General features: G+C 42.3%; 1 protein-coding gene across 1 annotated transcript in view; it reads left to right on the top strand.

The window, feature by feature from the left end:
* LOC124742251 (acid sphingomyelinase-like phosphodiesterase 3a) overlaps window positions 1–21,070 on the top strand; it is a 1,292,708-nt gene that overhangs the window by 1,070,999 nt on the left and 200,639 nt on the right. Inside the window, exon 4 of the mRNA XM_047248799.1 lies at window positions 9,537–9,605. Coding sequence (XP_047104755.1) covers window positions 9,537–9,605 — 69 coding nt within the window. The remainder of the gene's footprint in view (window positions 1–9,536; window positions 9,606–21,070) is intronic.

The raw sequence follows: 21,070 nt of genomic DNA, 5'->3' as shown, positions 1-21,070 counted from the left end.
TGGACCTGGAGACGAACGCGGATTTTCCAGCTATCGCGAGCGGTCGCCACACTTATATATGTCGTCAAACACGTGCTCGCAACCTGCACTCGTGCGTTCATTGTGTACATTCCCGCACAGGGAGACATTTTAATTGGAAGTCGCCTGCCCGTTGTTGGCGGATAAATACGATATTGCTGCACCTGTGTTGATCAAAAGTACGATGCAATGTTCATTGAACATGTATGGATGTCCGTAGGAACATTACATCGCACTATTGAACAACACAGGCGGAGCAATATCATATCGTGTCATATGGTATCGTATTGTTCACGGTCGTCGCACACAATTTAGCTCTGGAGGCAGCATTTCACGAATGGAGATAGTCTTATAAAAATTACGGCAGTATTCACCGTTGGGCCGAATGTGTAATTTATGTACCATTAAAATTTAGGTAAGTTTGTAACCCTTGAGAAAATGATGTGGTACAAGGGATCGTGTTAATTTTCGTATTCTCGGAAGTTGTAAAGGATTACTGTTCGTATCTCCAGTTTTCCGTAAGAAAATATAACAGTAACTGTATTGAAAGCACGGGAGAAATGAGTGCTGGGCAGTATGGGTGAACGCCGAATGTAAGTCCTGGAGACAGCGAGTGATGAAATTACCGATTTTCAAGAAGAGATCAAAAGAATGACGAATGACCATCCACTTACCGATTCAGTTACAACAAGAATTTTATTGTAAAAAGTTCATTTCGCATGAGACGTATCAGAATCGTAGAAGGATGGCAGGAGAACATTCATAACTGAAGTTTATGTTTATGTTTGAAAACAGAAAACTTGGATGATGGTGGTGGTAACGAGAATTGATGAACGATGAAAAATATAAGTAGGTGAATTTTTCTCATTCAAAACATTTGCCACTGGCACCACAGACACAAAACACAGTCGGCAGCTAGTCACATTGCCTATAAAACGAAAGACATTGGCAGAGCACTAGTGTTTTTATGTGCTACATGGAGCGGTAAACCTTTTATTGAACAAAATTTAAAAAAAATTATGAATGTAATCCGCAAGCAGATTAGCAAAACGTCCTCCACTTTCTCAGACACATCCAAATGTCATTATTAGCGAAGTGGAATTACGTCATTCATTATTATGAAGTTCACTTCATTTGAGAACTTATTATAAGAAATTCTTAAACCTCTCAAATTTTTATACATTTGTTTACGAAGAACATGTTGAAGGCTTTCAGCTACCTTCAGTTACGTAATACGTACTTACAAGGGAAACTCCCTATCGCAACCCCCTCAGATATAGTTATAAGTTGGCACAGTGGATAGGCCTTGAATAACTGAACACAGATCAATCGAGAAAACAGGAAGAAGTTGTGTGGAACTATGAAAAAATAAGCAAAATATACAAACTGAGTAGTCCATGGGAAACATAGGTAACATCAAGGGCGATCTCAGCACAGGAGCGTCGTGGTCCCGTGGTTAGCGTGAGCAGCTGCGGAACGAGAGGTCCTTGGTTTAAGTCTTCCCTCGAGTGAAATGTTTAATTTTTTATTTTCAGACAATTAACAGAGTTGAGGCACTCACACATAATCAACTTCGCTCTCCAAAATTCCAGGACATGTTCAGATTTGCTTCGACATGTGCAGGATTTGACGGTCTACACATGGAAAAATTTGAAATCGTTAAAAACATATGTTTTGACAGAGCACAGAGAAAACTGTGCGACTGTGAAACTGTTGCATTCATTTGTTGCAGTTTATGTGACACACTCTTATGTTTTCATCACTTTTTTGGAAGTGATTATCACATCAACAAGAAAACCTAAATCGGGCAAGGTAGAAGAATCTTTTTACCCATTCGCCAAGTGTGCAAGTTAGGTGGGTCGACAACATATTCCTGTCATGTGACGCACATACCGCCACCAGTGTCGTATTGAATATATTAGACGTGTTTTCCTGTGGAGGAATCGGTTGACCTATGACCTTGCGATCAAATGTTTTCAGTTCCCATTGGAGAGGCACGTCCGTTCGTCTACTAATCGCACGGTTTTGCGGTGCGGTCGCAACACACAGACACTAAACTTATTACAGTGAACAGAGACGTCAATGAACGAACGGACAGATCATAACTTTGCAAAAGTAAAGTAATTAAACTTTTCGCTCGAGGGAAGGCTTGAACCTAGGACCTCTCGCTTCGCAGCTGCTCATGCTAACCACGGGACCACGGCGCTCCTGAGCACACATCATCCTTGATGTTACTTATGTTGCCCATGGACTACTCAGTTTGTATTTTTGCTTATTTTTTCATAGTTCCACACAACTTCTTCCTGTTTTCTCGATTGATCTGTGTTCAGTTTTTCAAGGCCTAGCCACTGTGCCAACTTATAACTAAATCTGAGTGGGGTGAGATGGGGAGGTTCCCTTGTTAGTCTCCAATAAGTACATCGTTAAACAATCGACTCAAATTTGGATGTTGCAGATGCTCTGTGCAAATTAACAATTTAGCTATCACACCTCTTGAGTTGTACGTTTACGACATATTACTTGCTACATGTGCATTTTTAGTCACGCCACAAATACTTTTTCTTTGCATATTGCACCAAAACAGCCCAGTATCCTTCATGTTCCCGACTAACATGCTTCTTTACATCGGAAACTTGTCTCAATGATCAGAGTTACATTTTGTTTGTAGGTTGAGAAACTACAGTTGAAGTTAGTCCAGGGTATATATTTAAAAATTTATCTAAATTGCCTTATAATTTTTTTGTGGGGGGAGGGGTGGTCATCAATCTTCTGACTGGTTTGAAGAGGCCCTCCACGAATTCCTCTCCAGTGCCGACCTCTTCAACTCAGAGTAGCACTTGCAAACCTACGTCCTCACTTATTTGCTGGATGTATTCCTATCTCCTACTTCCTCTACAGATTTTGCCCTCTACAGCTCCCTCTAGTACCATGGAGGTCATACCATGATGTCTTAACAGATGTGCTATCATCCTGTCCCTTCTCCTTGTCCATGTTTTCCACATATTCCTTTCCTCTACCGATTCAGCACAGAACGTTCTCATTCCTTACCTTGTCAGTCAACCTAATTTTTAACATTCGTCAGTATCACCACATCTAAAATGCTTCGATTCTCCTCTGTTCAGGTTTTCCCACAGTCCATATTTCACTACCATGCAATGCTGTACTCCAGACGTACATTCTCAGAAATTTTCCTCACCAAATTAAGGCTGATATTTGATAATAGTAGACTTCTCTTGGCCAGGAATGCCCTTTTTGCCATTGCTAGTCTGACTTTGATGTCCTCCTTGATCCGTCTGTCATTGTTTATTTCACCGCCTAGGTAGCAGAATTCCCTAACTTCATCTACTTCGTGACCATCAATCATGATTTTAAATTTCTCGCTGTTCTCATATCTGCTACTTCTCATTACTTTCGTCTCTCTTCGATTTACTCTGAGTTCATATTCTGTACTCATTAGACTCTTCATTCCATTCAGCAGATCATGTAATTCCTCTTCGCTTTCACTCAGGTTATCGAAGTCATCAGCAAGTCGCATCATTGACAACATTTCAGTTTCAAAATTAAATACACTCGAGGCGTGGCGCCTTGTATCGGTTCTGTCTATAGGCTGTGTTTCGGGAAAGTGACTCATTGGTGCACAGCGGGTTCAGTCGAGTACGTAGTTCTAATTTTCACCCACCAGAATACAGTAGCGCACAGAGACATTCAAGAAATAGATCAAGAGAATATTTTTGTGAATTGTTCAGTTTATTTCTTGAAGACTTTTTTGTTTTTTTATGTTTTTACAGTCTTATATCATTTTATTACTGTGAATGATGGGTGAATGTCGTCCAAAGTAAATTTGTAGAACATTGATCTACTGATAAAACACTGTACGAATTAGCGTGAGAAAATTTTAAAACAGTGTGAATGAAGACGACGGGGAATTTTGTATCATAATGAGCTCCGTAAATTTATGGCAAAAGGAAATCTAATTAGAGTGTAAATGAAAACAGTTGATAACGTAAAGTATAAACAAAATATCAGAATGTTAAATATTTATTTCGGAAAAGAACAGTTCTAAAGTGTGTTGTTTGTTAATTGGTTACTCATAAAAATCTCGGACTAACGCAGCAGAATGATTTTTTTCTATTGGTCTTAAAGAAAACTGACCAATCAGAACAGATATGCTTCGCGAGTCTTTTCTCTTGGAGGTAGCAAATGCTTACAGCAGTGTAAGCAGTCGGGGCCCAGCCTTTCAATGGCCGTTTCTTATGTAGTACGAGCTCCGAAGGAAGCTATAGTTCGCCGGTTTTAGTTGTGCTACATGTCTCAAAAGTGTTGTAAAGTGAAGGCATATTTATCCCTGTGTTTTTTTTTTTTTTAAGTACGGTTTCTTAAGTAATTTTGTGTATGAGAAAACAGTAATTCTGCGTGGCATATAGAGCTGATCGGTGACTAAAAACTTGAATGCATTAGACACCGATAAAAATGAATAGTGTGGCGAGAATTTTCATTTAAGAATAATCCGTGCTTAGTAGTTGTTCAGATTTCTGGAAATATGTTACCATATACTTGCTAACGTGAATGAAAGGGTGTGTGCATGACTACGTTAAGATTAGCACGGGCTCGGCAGTGAACGTGTACATTATCAAGGTTCATAATTTACCGAAGCATTCCAGTGTTTCCATCTTTTTCCGATTCTTGAAATAGTGCGAGTTGCAGTTGATAGTTGCAGCACGGGAGGTTTCTATTCGGTTTTCGTATCGGTGCTCTGCTGCAACGAGTTCACAGGTTGGTGCAGGACAAAAGAATCCTTACTACCGCACACTCCTGAACATTTCTTTTATTTCCCTCATTGCTTCTTCGATGTGCGGATTGAACAGTAGGCGCGAAAGACTAAATCCCTGTCTTTCACCCATTTTAATACGAGCACTTTCTTCTTGGCCGTCCACTCTTATTATTCACTCTTGGCTCTTGTACATAATGTGTATTACCCACCTCTCTATAGAGCTTACCCGTATTTGTCTCAGACTTTGGTACATCGTACACCATTTTCCACTGTCGAACGCTTTATCCTGATCGACAAATCCTAAGAAAGTGTCTTGGTTTTTCTTTAGTTTTGCTTCCATTACAACCGAAACGTAAGAATTGCCTCTCTGCTGCCTTTACCTTACCTAAAGTCAAACTGATCGTCATCTAATTCATCCTAGTTCTCTATTCCATTCTTCTGTGTTTCGTTCTTGTCAGCAACTTGAGTGCATGAGCTGTTAAGCTTATTGTGTCATAATTCTCGCGCTTATCATCTCTCACAGCCTTCGGAATTATGCGGATGATATTTTTCCGAAAGTCAAATGGCATGTCACCAGACTCATATGTTCCTCACACCCACGTCAATAGTGGTTCTGATGCCATTTCCCACGGTGATTTTTAGAGATTCTGACAATTTTACACATCTCTTCTGCCTTCTTTGGTCTTAAGTCATCCAAAGGTCTCTTATATTTTAACATTGGGTCTCCTGTGTCTTTTAAATCGACTCCTGTTTCTTCTTCTATCACATCAGACATGTGTTTTCCTCATAGAGCACTTTATTGTAATCTTTCCGCTTATCCATTCTCTCCACAGCATTTAGCGGTGGAATTCTCGTTGCGCTCCAGATGTTACCATCTTTGCTTTTAATTTCACCGAAAGCTGTTTTGACTTTCCTATATGTGGATTCAGTCCTTCCGACAATCATTTCCTTTCCGATTTCTCCACATTTATCATGCAGACATTTCCGCACATCCTAATTATTTCATTCCTCAGCAACTTGTATTTGTGTATTCCTGAGTTTCCGTGAACATTCTTGAACTTTCCTCTTTCATCGATCAGCTGAAGTATTCCTTCAATTACCCATGGTTTCTTCGCAGTTACCCTCTTTGTACCTATGTTTTCCTTTCCAACTTTTGTGACTTCCTACTGAGCTATTACTTATTGATGTACCTATAGCGTTAGAGAATTAATTCTTGGTGTATTGATTATTCGTGACTAATCTCTTAAACTCCAACCCACTCTTCATCACTGCTACACTGTGATCCGTGTCAATCTACTTCTGGATACGCCTTACAATTCCGTATCTGATTTCGAAAACCATGTCTGACCATGATATAATCCAACTGATATCTTCCCGTAGCATCCGGCCTTTTCCATGCGTACCTTCTCATTTTGTGATTCTTGAACAGAGTATTCGCTATTACTACCTGAAATTTATTACAGAATTCATTTAGTCTCTCTCTCCTCTCCCATCCCCGGACCCACACACATATTCTCCTGTAAGCTTTTCTTCTTCCCCTAAAACTGCATTCCATTCCCAAATGACTTAGATTCTCATCTCCCTTTACGGACTGTATTACCCTTTCAATATCGTTATATTCTTTCTCTGTCTCTTCATCTTCAGCTTGCGACGTTGGCATGTATAAACTATCATTGTCGATGTTGGTTTGCTGTCGATTCTCATAAGAACAACCCTGTCACTGAACTGTTCACAGTAAAACACTCTATGCCTTACCTTCCTATTCATAACGAAACCCACTCCTGTTATACCATTTTCTGCTGCTAGTGATATTACCCTATACCCATCTGACCAGAAATCCTTGTCTTCTGTTCACTGCCACGTATTATATCTGAATTGAGCCTTTCCATTTCCCTTTTAATATTTTCTAGCTTCGCTTCCACGATCAAGCTTCTGACATTAAACGCCTCGACTCGTAGAACTGTATTCTGTCGTTGGCCATTCAATCATTTTCTCATGGTCACCCCCCCCCCCCCCCCTTGGCAGTCGCCTCTCGGAGATCGGAATGGAGCCTATTGCGGAATCTTTTGCCAATGGAGAGATCATCATCACACTTTTACAGTTCAGGTCACATGTCCTATGGGTACATGTTTCGTGTTGTAATGCAGTGGTTTCCATTGCCGTCTGTATCCTCTTGCCATTGAGCATTGCTGTTCTTACGCCTTTATGGGCTGTTTCCCACCCCTAGGACAAGAGTGCCCTGAACCTTTGTCCGCTCCACCGCCTTCGGCCGCCAATGCTGATTATTAAACAAACTTTAAACGGTGGCCGGTTTCGAACCCGAGACAGAGGACGTTTTGATTACCAATTAAAGACGCTACCCCTAGACCACAGGTGATAAAAAATTAAAATATCATAGTACGGGTATACTGGGCTCTAGGTACTACGTGTAGTACTTAGTGCGCATATCATGAGTTTTACAATAATAGCACATTTTATACAAAAGATTTAACATTAGACACCTTACTTACATGGTTAATAGATTTCACATATTGGAATGACATTTATTACGACAGTATTAATCTAGCTTAGTTGTCATTGCTTTGCAGGGGTAGACCGTGTGGCGTACACAGGCTTTTTAGTATTTCTTTGATCGAATTTTTATGTTATTCACAAATTGCAACATCGTGTAAACTCATTTAAAGTAAGCACCGCCATTAGACTGTTGTTTATTTACAGTGTTCCATTTACACTCACACAATCGTGATTTCGGTTTCAAAGTGCCATTATCAAGTGTTTCAAATGTATTTTAATACTACAGTGTGCTATCTAAGGCAATTTATAACATTTAAAACACTTGATAATGGCACTTTGAAACCGAAGTCATGATTGTGTGAGTGTAACTGTAACACTGTAAATAAACAACAGTGTAATGGTGGTACTGACTTTAAAGAAATATATTGTGACTGTGGCCTCGCATTATGAAAAAAATTCTCTTGTAAACATTCCACACTAATTAGGGCTATAGAAGCATGGGATTTTACACACATACTTCTGACCAAAAGGCGATTCTGGTGGCTATAATCGGAGGTCTTTGATAATTCGGCCTTTTGATTTCTTGTTGTGATATTTGCTGAGAAACTTTCATCCGCTAAGACATATATCTTTTGAACTCAACACCAATTCTCATAGTTTCTCCATTTTTGCGCCATCAGCCATCTGACTGGTTTAATGGGGCCCGTCACAAATTCTTCTCTTGTTTCAGCCTTTTCATCTCAGATTACCACTGGCAACCAACTTCCTGAAATATTTGCTTCGTTTATTCCAATGTCCGTCTTCCTCTGTAGCTTTTACCCACTATACCTCACTGTTCGTCTATAGTTTTTACACTCTACCGCTCCCTCAAGAACCGTGTAAGTTACTCCCTGATGTCCTAACAGATGTCCTATCATCCTGCACCCTCTTCTTGTCAATTTTTGCATATATTCCTTTCCTCGCCGACTCTGCGGCGACCTTCCTCATTTCTTACCATATAAGAGGACCTAATTCTCAACAATCTTCTGCCACACGACATCTCAAATGCTTCTATTGTCTTCTGTTGCGTTTCTCCCGCAGTCAGTGTTTCACAACCATACAATGCTGCGCTCCAAACGTTCTCAGAAACTTCTGCCTCAAATTAAGGCCTGTGTTTCGAACTAGTAGATTTCTCTTGGACAGGAATGTCCGTTTTGACAGTGCCGGTTTGCTTTTCATGCCCTCCTTGCTCCTTCTGTCATGGGTTATTTCGATGCCTAGGTACCAGAATTCTTTAAGTTGTTACACTTCGTGATCACTAGTTCCGATTTTTAAGTTTCTCGCTGTTCACATTACTGATACCTCTCATCTTCTATCGATTTACTCTCAAACCATATTCTGCGCTAATTAGACTGTTCATTTCATTCAACATGTTCTGTAATAATTCTTCACTTCCACTAAGTATAGCAATGTCATTAGCGAATCTTCTCATCGATATCCGTTCACCTTTTTTAATCCTATTGTTGAACCTTTCTTTTATTTCCGTCATTGGATCCTCGATGTACAGATTAAACTGTAGTTGCAAAAGATTACATGCATGTATTACACACCTTTCAATCGGAGCACCTATGAATTTAGAAATGTTTTAATATAACTAAAGTATTTCTATATTTTATTTCTCCTTCTCAGGGGTTGAATTACGGGAAAAATTGGAACACTTATTTTCTTATTTCCAACCGAAAAGCTAAATACAAATTTTCAGAGACTCAACGTCCAAAATGCTTTCGCAATTAAATATTTTTAAAATAATATAAATAAATTTAATAAATAAAGTAATATTGGCAGTTATGTCAGGTATAATCTGTGATTGGTGTATCAATAACTGAACTAAACTGGTCTGCGGACACCACATTATTCACATTCATGTGTATTTAAAAATGTATATCACCTGACATTGCGTTTTGCACCTGGTAACACTTTTCCTCCGTCTGACTTGCTAGCTCTTTCTGCTTTATGAGAAAATCAACCACGAATCATCAGACCATAAAAAACAGTTAAATGGTAGTTTTGCTGTTTCGGGAACGTTACGACACATGTATACCTTGTGGTAATAGTCAGAAAATATGGCACATAAAGTTCATTGTAAACCAAGCAATGTTCAATGTACGCCAAAGGAAAATGATTCCTGTAAGTAAATTAAACTTACACATGCTTCGTATGCACACTGCTTTAGTTCACGAATTTTTTGTTGCAGGTTACTTCTGGCAGATCACGGACATCCATTACAATCCTCGTTATTCAACTAATGGTGACTCCCGTAGAAGTAAGTAGCATTGATCAAATTACTATTCAGATATAACAACATCCGTAGCCGAAATTCCATTGAGCATTTTAGTTTAGTATTTTATTAATTATTTAACCATTGAGAAATCCACAAATGAATAAAACCTTGTTCGCATGAGACGTATGGTGGTACAAAAATGTGATTCAGTGCACAAAACAGCAGAATAAATCGCATACTAATCATACTATCAGAAAAGCTAACAGCCATGGCGTCTTTAAATAAATCTCACACTGTTTAGTGCCACTGTTATTAGTCACAATCTCAACTCAAAGAAAGTCTTTTTCCGGATCGTCAAAAGTATGGTACCTACTAGACTGGGTCGGAATTTTCAACACCAAGCACAAGAAAAACTTCAGAAAAAATAGTGACACCAGCCCGCGTATTACAAAAATGGAAAGAGTTATGCTTCACGGTTATCGTAGTACTTCAATGAAATTTCAAAATATAGTTTCACAAAGGGCGACAGCGCTTCTGAAGAATCCTTTGGGAAGGCCATTGTAAATAAGGCTTTATGATTTATGGAAACGGCAAAAGAAAGAAGCTTTCTGTACGAGTTCTAGATGCCTGAGAAGTTTCTGAATTATGAGTACTAATGAGTTCTGTCATTTGGAGCAAGGATGGATACTACGCAATAACAAATTCTACCATCAACATCAATAAACAAATGATCTTCCCCATCACGTCACGCAGTCTGTTTGTAATATGAGAGTGGCGGACCAGTACAGCACGTGGTTCAGCAGTGGCAGCCCTGCTCTTATTCGTATGCTAAACCCTCTCCCCCGCCCCCGTAGCCCCATTGTGGAGTCCAATATACGCAAATCGCGGGGACCCGGTATCGGATTTCGTTATGCACAGCAATTTCTGCGCTGCAGCGCATACCCTCCGGAATAGATAAGTAGCATTTCACCCATCCTACCAGAAGTCGTTACGTAATATACATTATTGATCTGTTCTACCAAGTATGCGAAAGAGCTGCTGCCATATTATCATACGTGAGCGCAAGGATACTTGTAGTTTGGAACATCGTTTATATTAGCGTAGAAGATATCATTCACTGTAGGTTGTCTGGTTCGAATTCTGATGATGACAGAAATTCTCATCACCAGTACCTGGGTGGCAAATGGAGGAGAAGTGGCCTGTAGTTGATAATCAAGAGACTTTGTGCCTGGGCCCCGGGTTAAACCTTCGCATCGTTACCCTGGAGCTGTGTGTATTTATGGGAGTGTGCGTACAAAGTTACAGGGGGTGGATAAAAATGTGGAAACAACAAATTACGTTATCTACGAAACCCGTTGGAATTTAAGACAACTTCCACTCGTTCCGGGTTGTATATGGTTTTGAAGAAAATCCGTTCTGGAAAATACATCTACTCCTACATATACACCCATACTCCGCAAGCCATCTGACGGTGTGTGGAGGAGGGTACTTTGAGTACCTCTGTCGGTTTTCCCTTCTATTCCAATCTCGTATTGTTCGTGGAAAGAAAGATTGTCGGTACGCCTCTGTGTGGGCTCTAATCTCTCTGATTTTATCCTCATGGTCTCTTCGCGAGATAAACGTAGGAGGGAGCGATATACTGCTTGACTCCTCGGTGAAGGTATGTTCTCGAAACTTCAACAAAAGCCCTTACAGAGCTACTGAGCGTCTCCCTTGCAGAGTCTTCCATTGAATTTCATCTATCATCTTCGTAACACTTTCGCGATTACTAAATGATCCTGTAACGAAGCGCGCTGCTCTCCGTTGGATCTTCTCGATCTCTTCAATCAACCCTAACTGGTACGGATCCCACACCGGTGAACAGTATTCAAGCAGGGGGCGAACAAGTGTAGTGCAACGTACTTCCTTTGTTTTTGCATTGCATTTCCTTAGGATTCTTCCAATGAATCTCAGTCTGGCATCTGCTTTACCGACGATTATTTTTATATGGTCATTCCATTTGAAATCACTCCTAATACCTACTCCCAGATAATTTATGGAATAACTGCTTCCAGTTTCTGACCTGCTATACTATTGTAGCTATATGATAAAGGAGCTTTCTTTCTATGTATTCGCTGCAAATAGTGGCAAGTTAAGGTAAGGATGATGGATGTGATTATGGATCATGCACCCTTCTCTCCAAAGGAGGTCACGAATGTTGCATATTATTGGTGACCAGCAAAAGTGCGACGCTTCATCCGCACTTTCACTAACCATCCTGGACGATGCGAGCAGTGTGAAAATGGCCCTGTCGTCTTGTAAAACAATATGAACATTGCAGCGCAAACACTATACTGTGGAATGGACCTTATCGGCCAAAATGACGACAAAATCCTCGGAAGCAATGCGGCCATGCTGAGGAGCCTTGGTTCCCATGGATTACCACGACATGGCTTCCCAAATCATCGCCTAATCCCTGCCATTTCACTCCTGCGACATAAAGTATACTAAAAGCTTGGAACAGCGTGAAACAAGATTTCGACCAAATGACAGTGTTTCATTGCTGCATCATCCACGTTTTCTGCCTTCGGCACCACGTCTGCTTCCTAACTGACGTGCGTGGCTATGAACTTCCAGCTCGCTAGTTCTGGAGTGTCTTTGACACCGTCCGTCCACTTATAAGTCGTCACAACCCTCTTCAAACAATCTTGCGTCACTATCAGTCAACGCAGACTCTCTTCCGCGTTGAGATTTAGCGGATGATGTTTTCCCGCCTTCCTTGTATGTGGTACAGATCTTCGATACAGTGCCTCTCGAAACTGCAAACGCTTCAGCTGCCTCGGTTACGGAAGCACACAACATGCGAACAGCCACAGTTCGTCACGTACGAACGCACTCACGTCTACACAGGACACTGTTCTGACCACGACGGATACTTGCATCGTACTGAGGACGTCGCACAGGTGACTCTCCTCATCAGATACAGCAGTGCAACCTGCAGGCTTGGCCAGTATCTGCATTTATGTTCAGGCGGGCACTTCTCCCCGTGTTTCCGTGATTTTGCTCAACTCCTTTATGTAGAATGACCTCACAAAACGAGGTGTAGCTTAAGTCCCTTGGAGCTTTATGAGAAAAGTAGGTAATGTCCCGGTGTTGGGTTTCACACTTTCCCTTTTCGCCATCGTGCGCACATACACCCATTACAATCGTCTGTACTCGCCAGATTGACTCCAGACACAATTGTCGTAAGCCCTGAGAAAAGAAACACCCAGATCTTCGCCGCCAACAACGCCAAAACTCACTTCCGGCAATGTTATTCTTATGGAGATTACGGCGCTGATAACCAATGCGTTACTGTAGGTTACTGCCGCACTGGCTTATGTGGCAGGCACGAGCGCCGCCGTGAAATCCTCGTAACGTCGCATACGGATTCCACAGCGTCCTCCTCTCTTCGGTGCATCTGGTTCTTTCTCGAAGGTACATGTATGCCGATTTCATGTAATTGGAAGCTCGTATCTGTCTAGAATGTTTTCGTAACAAAGTGTTTTCGTATTTGCGATCCGAATCAAACTTGGAGGAACTGGTACACATCCTTAACAATGTTCAGTGGTCATAAAGACGTCATGTAAACATTTCTTCACTGCCAGTAGACAGCGGTGTCTTACAAAACTCTCGTTCTATTGATTTTCGAGGTTTTTTCGTCAATCTAGGACTCGTGATACGTAGGATTAATAGAGGAGGTAGAGAATATGGTTGTAAGTACAACACTCAGAATGGAATTGACACAAGAGAGGAATCCATGAGAAGGTTACGTGAAACGCATCTTACGATCTATTCTGCACCAATCCCAACCCTGAACACCCCCCCCCCCCCCCCCCCATAAAAGTAAGGAATATCCAAGGAAAATCAACATGTTAACTTCCAAAATGAGATTTTCACTCTGCAGCGGAGTGTCGGGACCTTTACCTTTGGCTTTTGTTCGTTGCATCTGCTCGGGCGGACGTCGTAAGACATCCGTTTAGCCTGCCAGTGTGGCCTAGCGGTTCTAGGCGCTACAGTCTGGAACCACGCGACCTCTTCGGTCGCAGGTCCGAATCCTGCCTCGGGCATGGAGGTGTGTGATGTCTTTAGGTTAGTTAGGTTTAAGTAGTTTTAAGTTCTAGGGGACTGATGACCTCAGAAGTTAAGTCCTATAGTGCTCAAAGCCATTTTTGAACATCTGTTTAAGTTCGTTGTTGATCGATTAACTCAGTTTTTTTTTATTAGAGAGGGCAGCTAACACTCTGACCGAACACGCTGAGCTACCGTGCCGGCGCCATGTCTCCGCAGTATCCTTTCAAAAAAATGGTTCAAATGGCTCTGAGCACTATGGGACTTAACATCTGAAGTCATCAGTCCCCTAGAACTTAGAAGTACTTAAACCTAACTAACCTAAGGACATCACACACATCCATGCCCGAGGCAGGATTCGAACCTGCGACCGTAGCAGCAGTGCGGTTCCGGACTGAAGCGCGTAGAACCGCGCAGTATCCTTTCCTTCAGGAGTTCTAGTTCTGAAACGTTCGAAGGAGAGCTTCTGTAAAGTTTGGAAAGTAGGAGACGGGGTACTGGCAAAAGTAAAGCTGAGAGGACGGGGCGTGAGTCGTGCTTTGGTAGCTCAGATGATAGAGCACTTGCCCGCGAAAGGCAAAGGTCCCGAGTTCGAGTCTCGGTCTGGCACACAGTTTTAATGCGCCAGGAAGTTTCAACACGTTTACTTACGAGATCGCTTAGTAAGCATGAAAGCGTGAAGGCGGAGATTCACATTCAACTACATCGACGGACGCTAAAGAGAAATTTATGTCACGGAGAAGTTAAGTGTCGAAATGTCTGAGAAATTACGATAGAAGAGGTGTAGTCTATAGCTAAAAATAGTCCAATCACGATTTGGATTAATAAACACAATCGTAGCAGAAACCCAAAATTTCATCAAAAATTAAATATTTGTTGGTGCAAAGAGAACACTGAGAGATTACTTCCTCTCATAAACAGTTTCCCAAGCGTTTGTGACAGATCATCAGAGGAATTCGTGCTAAAACTTATCATCGGTCGCTCTTCCCACGGATGATTCAGGACTGGTGAAATAAAGAGGAAGACCGCAATGATACACGAAGTACTCCCCCCACACACCGTAAGGTTTTCTCTGGAACATAGAAGTGAATGTACAATAATTAACCAGTCCGTAAAACCTTCACTCACTCCTTCGCAGACCTAAAACCGAAGTCGTTTGCCAATTGACGCGGCCTCTGAGCAGCAACAGGACCATTCAAGTGAAATCCTCTGTTTTATAAATTTGCAGGCTATTTTGACCGATATTAGCGAAAGAAAAATCTTGTAGTTTGGTAGGTCGGGTCACAGTCCTCTTCATTTACACAATCTACGCTTCGATCCTTCTGCTGGTATCTTCATGGGGATGTTCTGTTTCCCCGGTTCAGCTAACCAGAGTCTATGACACGATCTCAGAATATAGAAGATTTTAACTTCAAAATGGACTAAGTCAATTGTTCTGTGACAAACCAGCATTCTGAATTACAAATAAAATCCTCTCTGTCTTAGATGATATGTATGTCTTAAGCTTATTACGTACAGTACACAGTTGTTTCTGTGGTTGCTACCAGGTAATTTGTTAGGTCTAACTGGTCAGCGATGAGGTTTCTACATCCTGGTTCTCCATAAATTCTGTGAACAATCTCTGATAAAATGTCGAACCCCTAAAACGTCACGTTGGAGCACAATTATTTTTCCTGACACCAACGGCATTTACAATATTGATACATTGTAAAAGATGAAGTTCCCCATTATGGCGCTAGAGAAGCCCCTCAGGTTCTACCGACCGTCGTTTCATCCTCGGCCAGTGGCGCCATCGAACGTGGTTTGCTGGGCATGCAGTCGGTACACCACTCTCCCGACGTTGCCGGGTATCTGCACCTTCTAAATGCTACTATTCGGTTGAGTAGCCCCTGAGTTGTCGTCACACTGCTGAGTGCACCCTGTAGCAGCCCTCCAACAGAGGAAAAAGTCCCTGACAGTACCGGAAAGCGAATTCTGGGTCACTCGTGTGGCACTGTAGCTCGCTGACCACCCAACGCAGGTGGCCATTGATACATTACGCCACAGCTAGATAGTGCATTTTCATTAGGATCATGCAGCCATTTTACTGTTCGATTCTTCGTCTCAAATACACTTACCTCCAAAATTTTGTTTTTTAATATGTCTTAAATGCATGATGTCAATTTGAGCATGTTTCAGTCCCATTTTCAGGCAAGTTCTGCAGGTCACCAACAACACTGAACAACAATATTTGCCATTTTTCATGTTCCAGAAATGTAAATTGAATTTTGTTATAAAATCGATGATGCTAAATACGAAAATGACAAGAAAATGGTACGAGTTTAAGGAGATAAAGGGTCAGTGTTATCTAGTCTTAATGAGAAATAAACAGGAGTGCACACAGTCGAAGTGATAAGAACATAACTTACTTGGATGTTAAAAACGGCTCCTTTTTACCTTTCCCTTGTATTGTGGTTTTGGAACATCTCCAGAGATCGTCGAGCAATAATGAGCCAGTTTAGACTTGCTCCAACGCCCTGACATCGTTTTCTCTTTGTCGGTATGAATTGGTGAAAATGTTCCGCTTGTGCATCGCCGACTGCTCATCAATTTTCTGGGAAGAAGTCTAAGTGGGGTGTAACATAAATATTTTCAGAGACGTATAGCTGCCCACTGCTTTTTACGATGATATAAGGTGCTTCACTACGTCCTTCTATTCTGTGCCGGGAAGTTTCCCAAGAATTCTGTGACCAAGTCTGGGAAAGAATTCCATGCTGTCTTCTCTTTATCTTGTAACAGTGCATCAGATTCAGGATCATGGGAGTTTGGGGTCGAATAAATACTCACTTCCTGATTTTACTTCCAGTAATTCGTGTAAATTTACTCAGATTTAAGTTGAATGCGTCTTTGTCTTGGTTCACACTCTTAATAAAGTTCTCGATTAAACCTATTTGCACAGAAAACAGCAATATTTTGGGTAGCCGAGCTACAGGCCAAGAAGTACGGCCAGAGCTTTGAAGTCACCACAGATATTCCAGTTGTATTCACTAAAATATATACACCTTCTGGAGACAAGACATTCATATACACATGACATGTACGTTAGTATGTTCTGCAGAAATATTTAACATTTGAACCATGTCGGCCCACGCGTTCAAAGTCAAAATCGATATGTCGGTGCAACACTACCTAAATGTGCCTGCGGCTCTCGTTGTCGCTATAAACCGAAGGAAATGGAAAAGTGAGAGTTGAGCAGACGTGCAGGATTACTCGCAGAAGTATGCGCGAACTTACCGTCAAATCAGTGAGCTTTAAGGAGGGTGCATTATTGGTATGAAACAATGTGCCATCCGGCAAACTGCTGATCGTGTACGACCAAATACTTAAGCAGTGCAACGAGTGTGTGCAGAATGGTTCACGGAAAGCGTAGCACATGACGAGATGAGTCAGGTCGCACCACCCAGACCAGCCCCTGAGAAGATCGACACATCATCCGAATAGCCTTGCAGGGCGGATCTGCATACTCCTCGGCTCTGACGGAAGAGTGGAACATATCGTACACTATCAGGGGTGACAGTTTACTACGGCATGTGCTATCTTAGGCGAATGTGCAGAAACCTGCTAGACGGCCGTGGGATATAGAAGGAGGTCACTGGGTGTAGGAATGGCGTCAGATAATGTTTTTGGACGAATCCAGGTTCTGTTTCTTTGTAATAGATGGCCACACTTTGGATCGCCGTAGATAGGGGGACTGGCAACACAGTGATTGAATTCATCTACATCTACATCTATACTCCGCGAGCCACCTTACGGTGTGTGGCGGAGGGTACTTATTGTACCACTATCTGATCCCCCCTTCCCTGTTCCATTCACGAATTGTGCGTGGGAAGAACGACTGCTTGTAAGTCTCCGTATTTGCTCTAATTTCTCGGATCTTTTCGTTGTGATCATTACGCGAGATATATGTGGGCGGTAGTAATATGTTGCCCATCTCTTCCCGGAATGTGCTCTCTCGTAATTTCGATAATAAACCTCTCCGTATTGCGTAACGCCTTTCTTGAAGTGTCCGCCACTGGAGCTTGTTCAGAATCTCCGTAACGCTCTCGCGCTGACTAAATGTCCCCATGACGAATCGCGCTGCTTTTCGCTGGATCATGTCTATCTCTTCTATTAATCCAACCTGGTAAGGGTCCCATACTGATGAGCAATACTCAAGAATCGGACGAACAAGCGTTTTGTAAGCTACTTCTTTCGTCGATGAGTCACATTTTCTTAGAATTCTTCCTATGAATCTCAACCTGGCGCCTGCTTTTCCCACTATTTGTTTTATGTGATCATTCCACTTCAGATCGCTCCGGATAGTAACTCCTAAGTATTTTACGGTCGTTACCGCTTCCAATGATTTACCACCTATGGCATAATCGTACTGGAATGGATTTCTGCCCCTATGTATGCGCATTATATTACATTTATCTACGTTTAGGGAAAGCTGCCAGCTGTCGCACCATGCATTAATCCTCTGCAGGTCCTCCTGGAGTACGTACGAGTCTTCTGATGTTGCTACTTTCTTGTAGACAACCGTGTCATCTGCAAATAGCCTCACGGAGCTACCGATGTTGTCAACTAAGTCATTTATGTATATTGTAAACAATAAAGGTCCTATCACGCTTCCCTGCGGTACTCCCGAAATTACCTCTACATCTGCAGATTTTGAACCGTTAAGAATGACATGTTGTGTTCTTTCTTCTAGGAAATCCTGAATCCAATCACAAACCTGGTCCGATATTCCGTAAGCTCGTATTTTTTTCACTAAACGTAAGTGCGGAACCGTATCAAATGCCTTCCTGAAGTCCAGGAATACGGCATCAATCTGCTCGCCAGTGTCTACGGCACTGTGAATTTCTTGGGCAAATAGGGCGAGCTGAGTTTCACATGATCTCTGTTTGCGGAATCCATGTTGGTTATGATGAAGGAGATTTGTATTATCTAAGAACGTCATAATACGAGAACACAAAACATGTTCCATTATTCTACAACAGATTGACGTAAGCGAAATAGGCCTATAATTATTCGCATCTGATTTATGACCCTTCTTGAAAATGGGAACGACCTGCGCTTTCTTCCAGTCGCTAGGTACTTTACGTTCTTCCAGCGATCTACGATAAATTGCTGATAGAAAGGGGGCAAGTTCTTTAGCATAATCACTGTAGAATCTTAAGGGTATCTCGTCTGGTCCGGATGCTTTTCCGCTACTAAGTGATAGCAGTTGTTTTTCAATTCCGATATCGTTTATTTAAATATTTTCCATTTTGGCGTCCGTGCGACGGCTGAAGTCAGGGACCGTGTTACGATTTTCCGCAGTGAAACAGTTTCGGAACACTGAATTCAGTATTTCTGCCTTTCTTCGGTCGTCCTCTGTTTCGGTGCCATCGTGGTCAACGAGTGACTGAAAAGGGGATTTAGATCCGCTTACCGATTTTACATATGACCAAAACTTTTTAGGATTCTTGTTTAGATTGTTTGCCAATGTTTTATGTTCGAATTCGTTGAATGCTTCTCTCATTGCTCTCTTTACGCTCTTTTTCGCTTCGTTCAGCTTTTCCTTATCAGCTATGATTCGACTACTCTTAAACCTATGAGGAAGCTTTCTTTGTTTCCGTAGTACCTTTCGTACATGATTGTTATACCACGGTGGATCTTTCCCCTCGCTTTGGACCTTAGTCGGTACGAACTTATCTAAGGCGTACTGGACGATGTTTCTGAATTTTTTCCATTTTTGTTCCACATCCTCTTCCTCAGAAATGAACGTTTGATGGTGGTCACTCAGATATTCTGCGATTTGTGCCCTATCACTCTTGTTAAGCAAATATATTTTCCTTCCTTTCTTGGCATTTCTTATTACACTTGTAGTCATTGATGCAACCACTGACTTATGATCACTGATACCCTCTTCTACATTCACGGAGTCGAAAAGTTCCGGTCTATTTGTTGCTATGAGGTCTAAAACGTTAGCTTCACGAGTTGGTTCTCTAACTATCTGCTCGAAGTAATTCTCGGACAAGGCAGTCAGGATAATGTCACAAGAGTCTCTGTCCCTGGCTCCAGTTCTGATTGTGTGACTATCCCATTCTATACCTGGTAGATTGAAGTCTCCCCCTATTACAATAGTATGATCACGAAACTTCTTCACGACGTTCTGCAGGTTCTCTCTGAGGCGCTCAACTACTACGGTTGCTGATGCAGGTGGTCTATAGAAGCATCCGACTATCGTATCTGACCCACCTTTGATACTTAACTTAACCCAGATTATTTCACATTCGCATTCGCTAATAACTTCACTGGATATTATTGAATTCTTTACTGCTATAAATACTCCTCCACCATTGGCGTTTATCCTATCCTTGCGGTATATATTCCATTCTGTGTCTAGGATTTCGTTACTGTTCACTTCCGGTTTTAACCAACTTTCCGTTCCTAATACTATATGCGCACTATTTCCTTCAATAAGAGATACTAATTCAGGAACCTTGCCCTGGATACTCCTGCAGTTTACCAATATTACGTTAACTTTTCCTGTTTTTGGTCTCTGAGGACGGACGTTCTTTATCAACGATGATAATGTCCTCTCTGGTAAGCCGTCAGGTATTTTATCGTTTCGCCCAAGGGGGGGGTCCCTCTAACCTAAAAAACCCCCGTGTGCACGCCACACGTACTCTGCTACCCTAGTAGCTGCTTCCGGTGTGTAGTGCACGCCTGACCTGTCTAGGGGGGGCCCTAAAGTTCTCCACCCAATAACGGAGGTCGATGAATTTGCAACCATTATAGTCACAGAGTCGTCTGAGCCTCTGGTTTAGACCCTCCACACGGCTCCAAACCAGAGGACCGCGATCGACTCTGGGCACTATGCTGCAGATATTAAGCTCAGCTTGCACTCCGCGTGCGATGCTGGTTGTCTTCACCAAATCAGCCAGCCGCCGGAAGGAACCAAGGATGGCCTCAGAACCCAAGCGGCAGGCGTCATTCGTTCCGACATGTGCTACTATCTGCAGCCGGTCACACCCAGTGCGTTCAATAGCTGCCGGAAGGGCCTCCTCCACATTACGGACGAGACCCCCCGGCAAGCACACCGAGTGCACACTGGCATTCTTCCCCGACCTACCCGCTATTTTCCTGAGGGGCTCCATAACCCGCCTAACGTTGGAGCTCCCTATAACTAATAGGCCCGCCCTCTGTGACTGTCGGGACCTTGCCGGAGAATCGGCCACTGGCCCCACAGGCGAGGCATCCTGTGGTGGCTCGGAAACGATGTCATCACCACTAGGAAGCACCCCGTACCTGTTGGAAAGGGGTAAGGCAGCTGCCACGCGGCCAGATCCCACCTTCGCCTTTCGGCCAGGCACGCGCGAGCCCACCACTGTCCGCCATTCACCCTGGAGTGA

This window comes from Schistocerca piceifrons, chromosome 1, assembly GCF_021461385.2.
Source record: "Schistocerca piceifrons isolate TAMUIC-IGC-003096 chromosome 1, iqSchPice1.1, whole genome shotgun sequence".
NCBI classification, from domain to species: Eukaryota; Metazoa; Arthropoda; class Insecta; order Orthoptera; family Acrididae; genus Schistocerca; species Schistocerca piceifrons.
The sequence above is the reverse complement of the archived record's forward strand: the minus strand, read 5'-3'. Positions and strand labels throughout refer to the sequence as shown.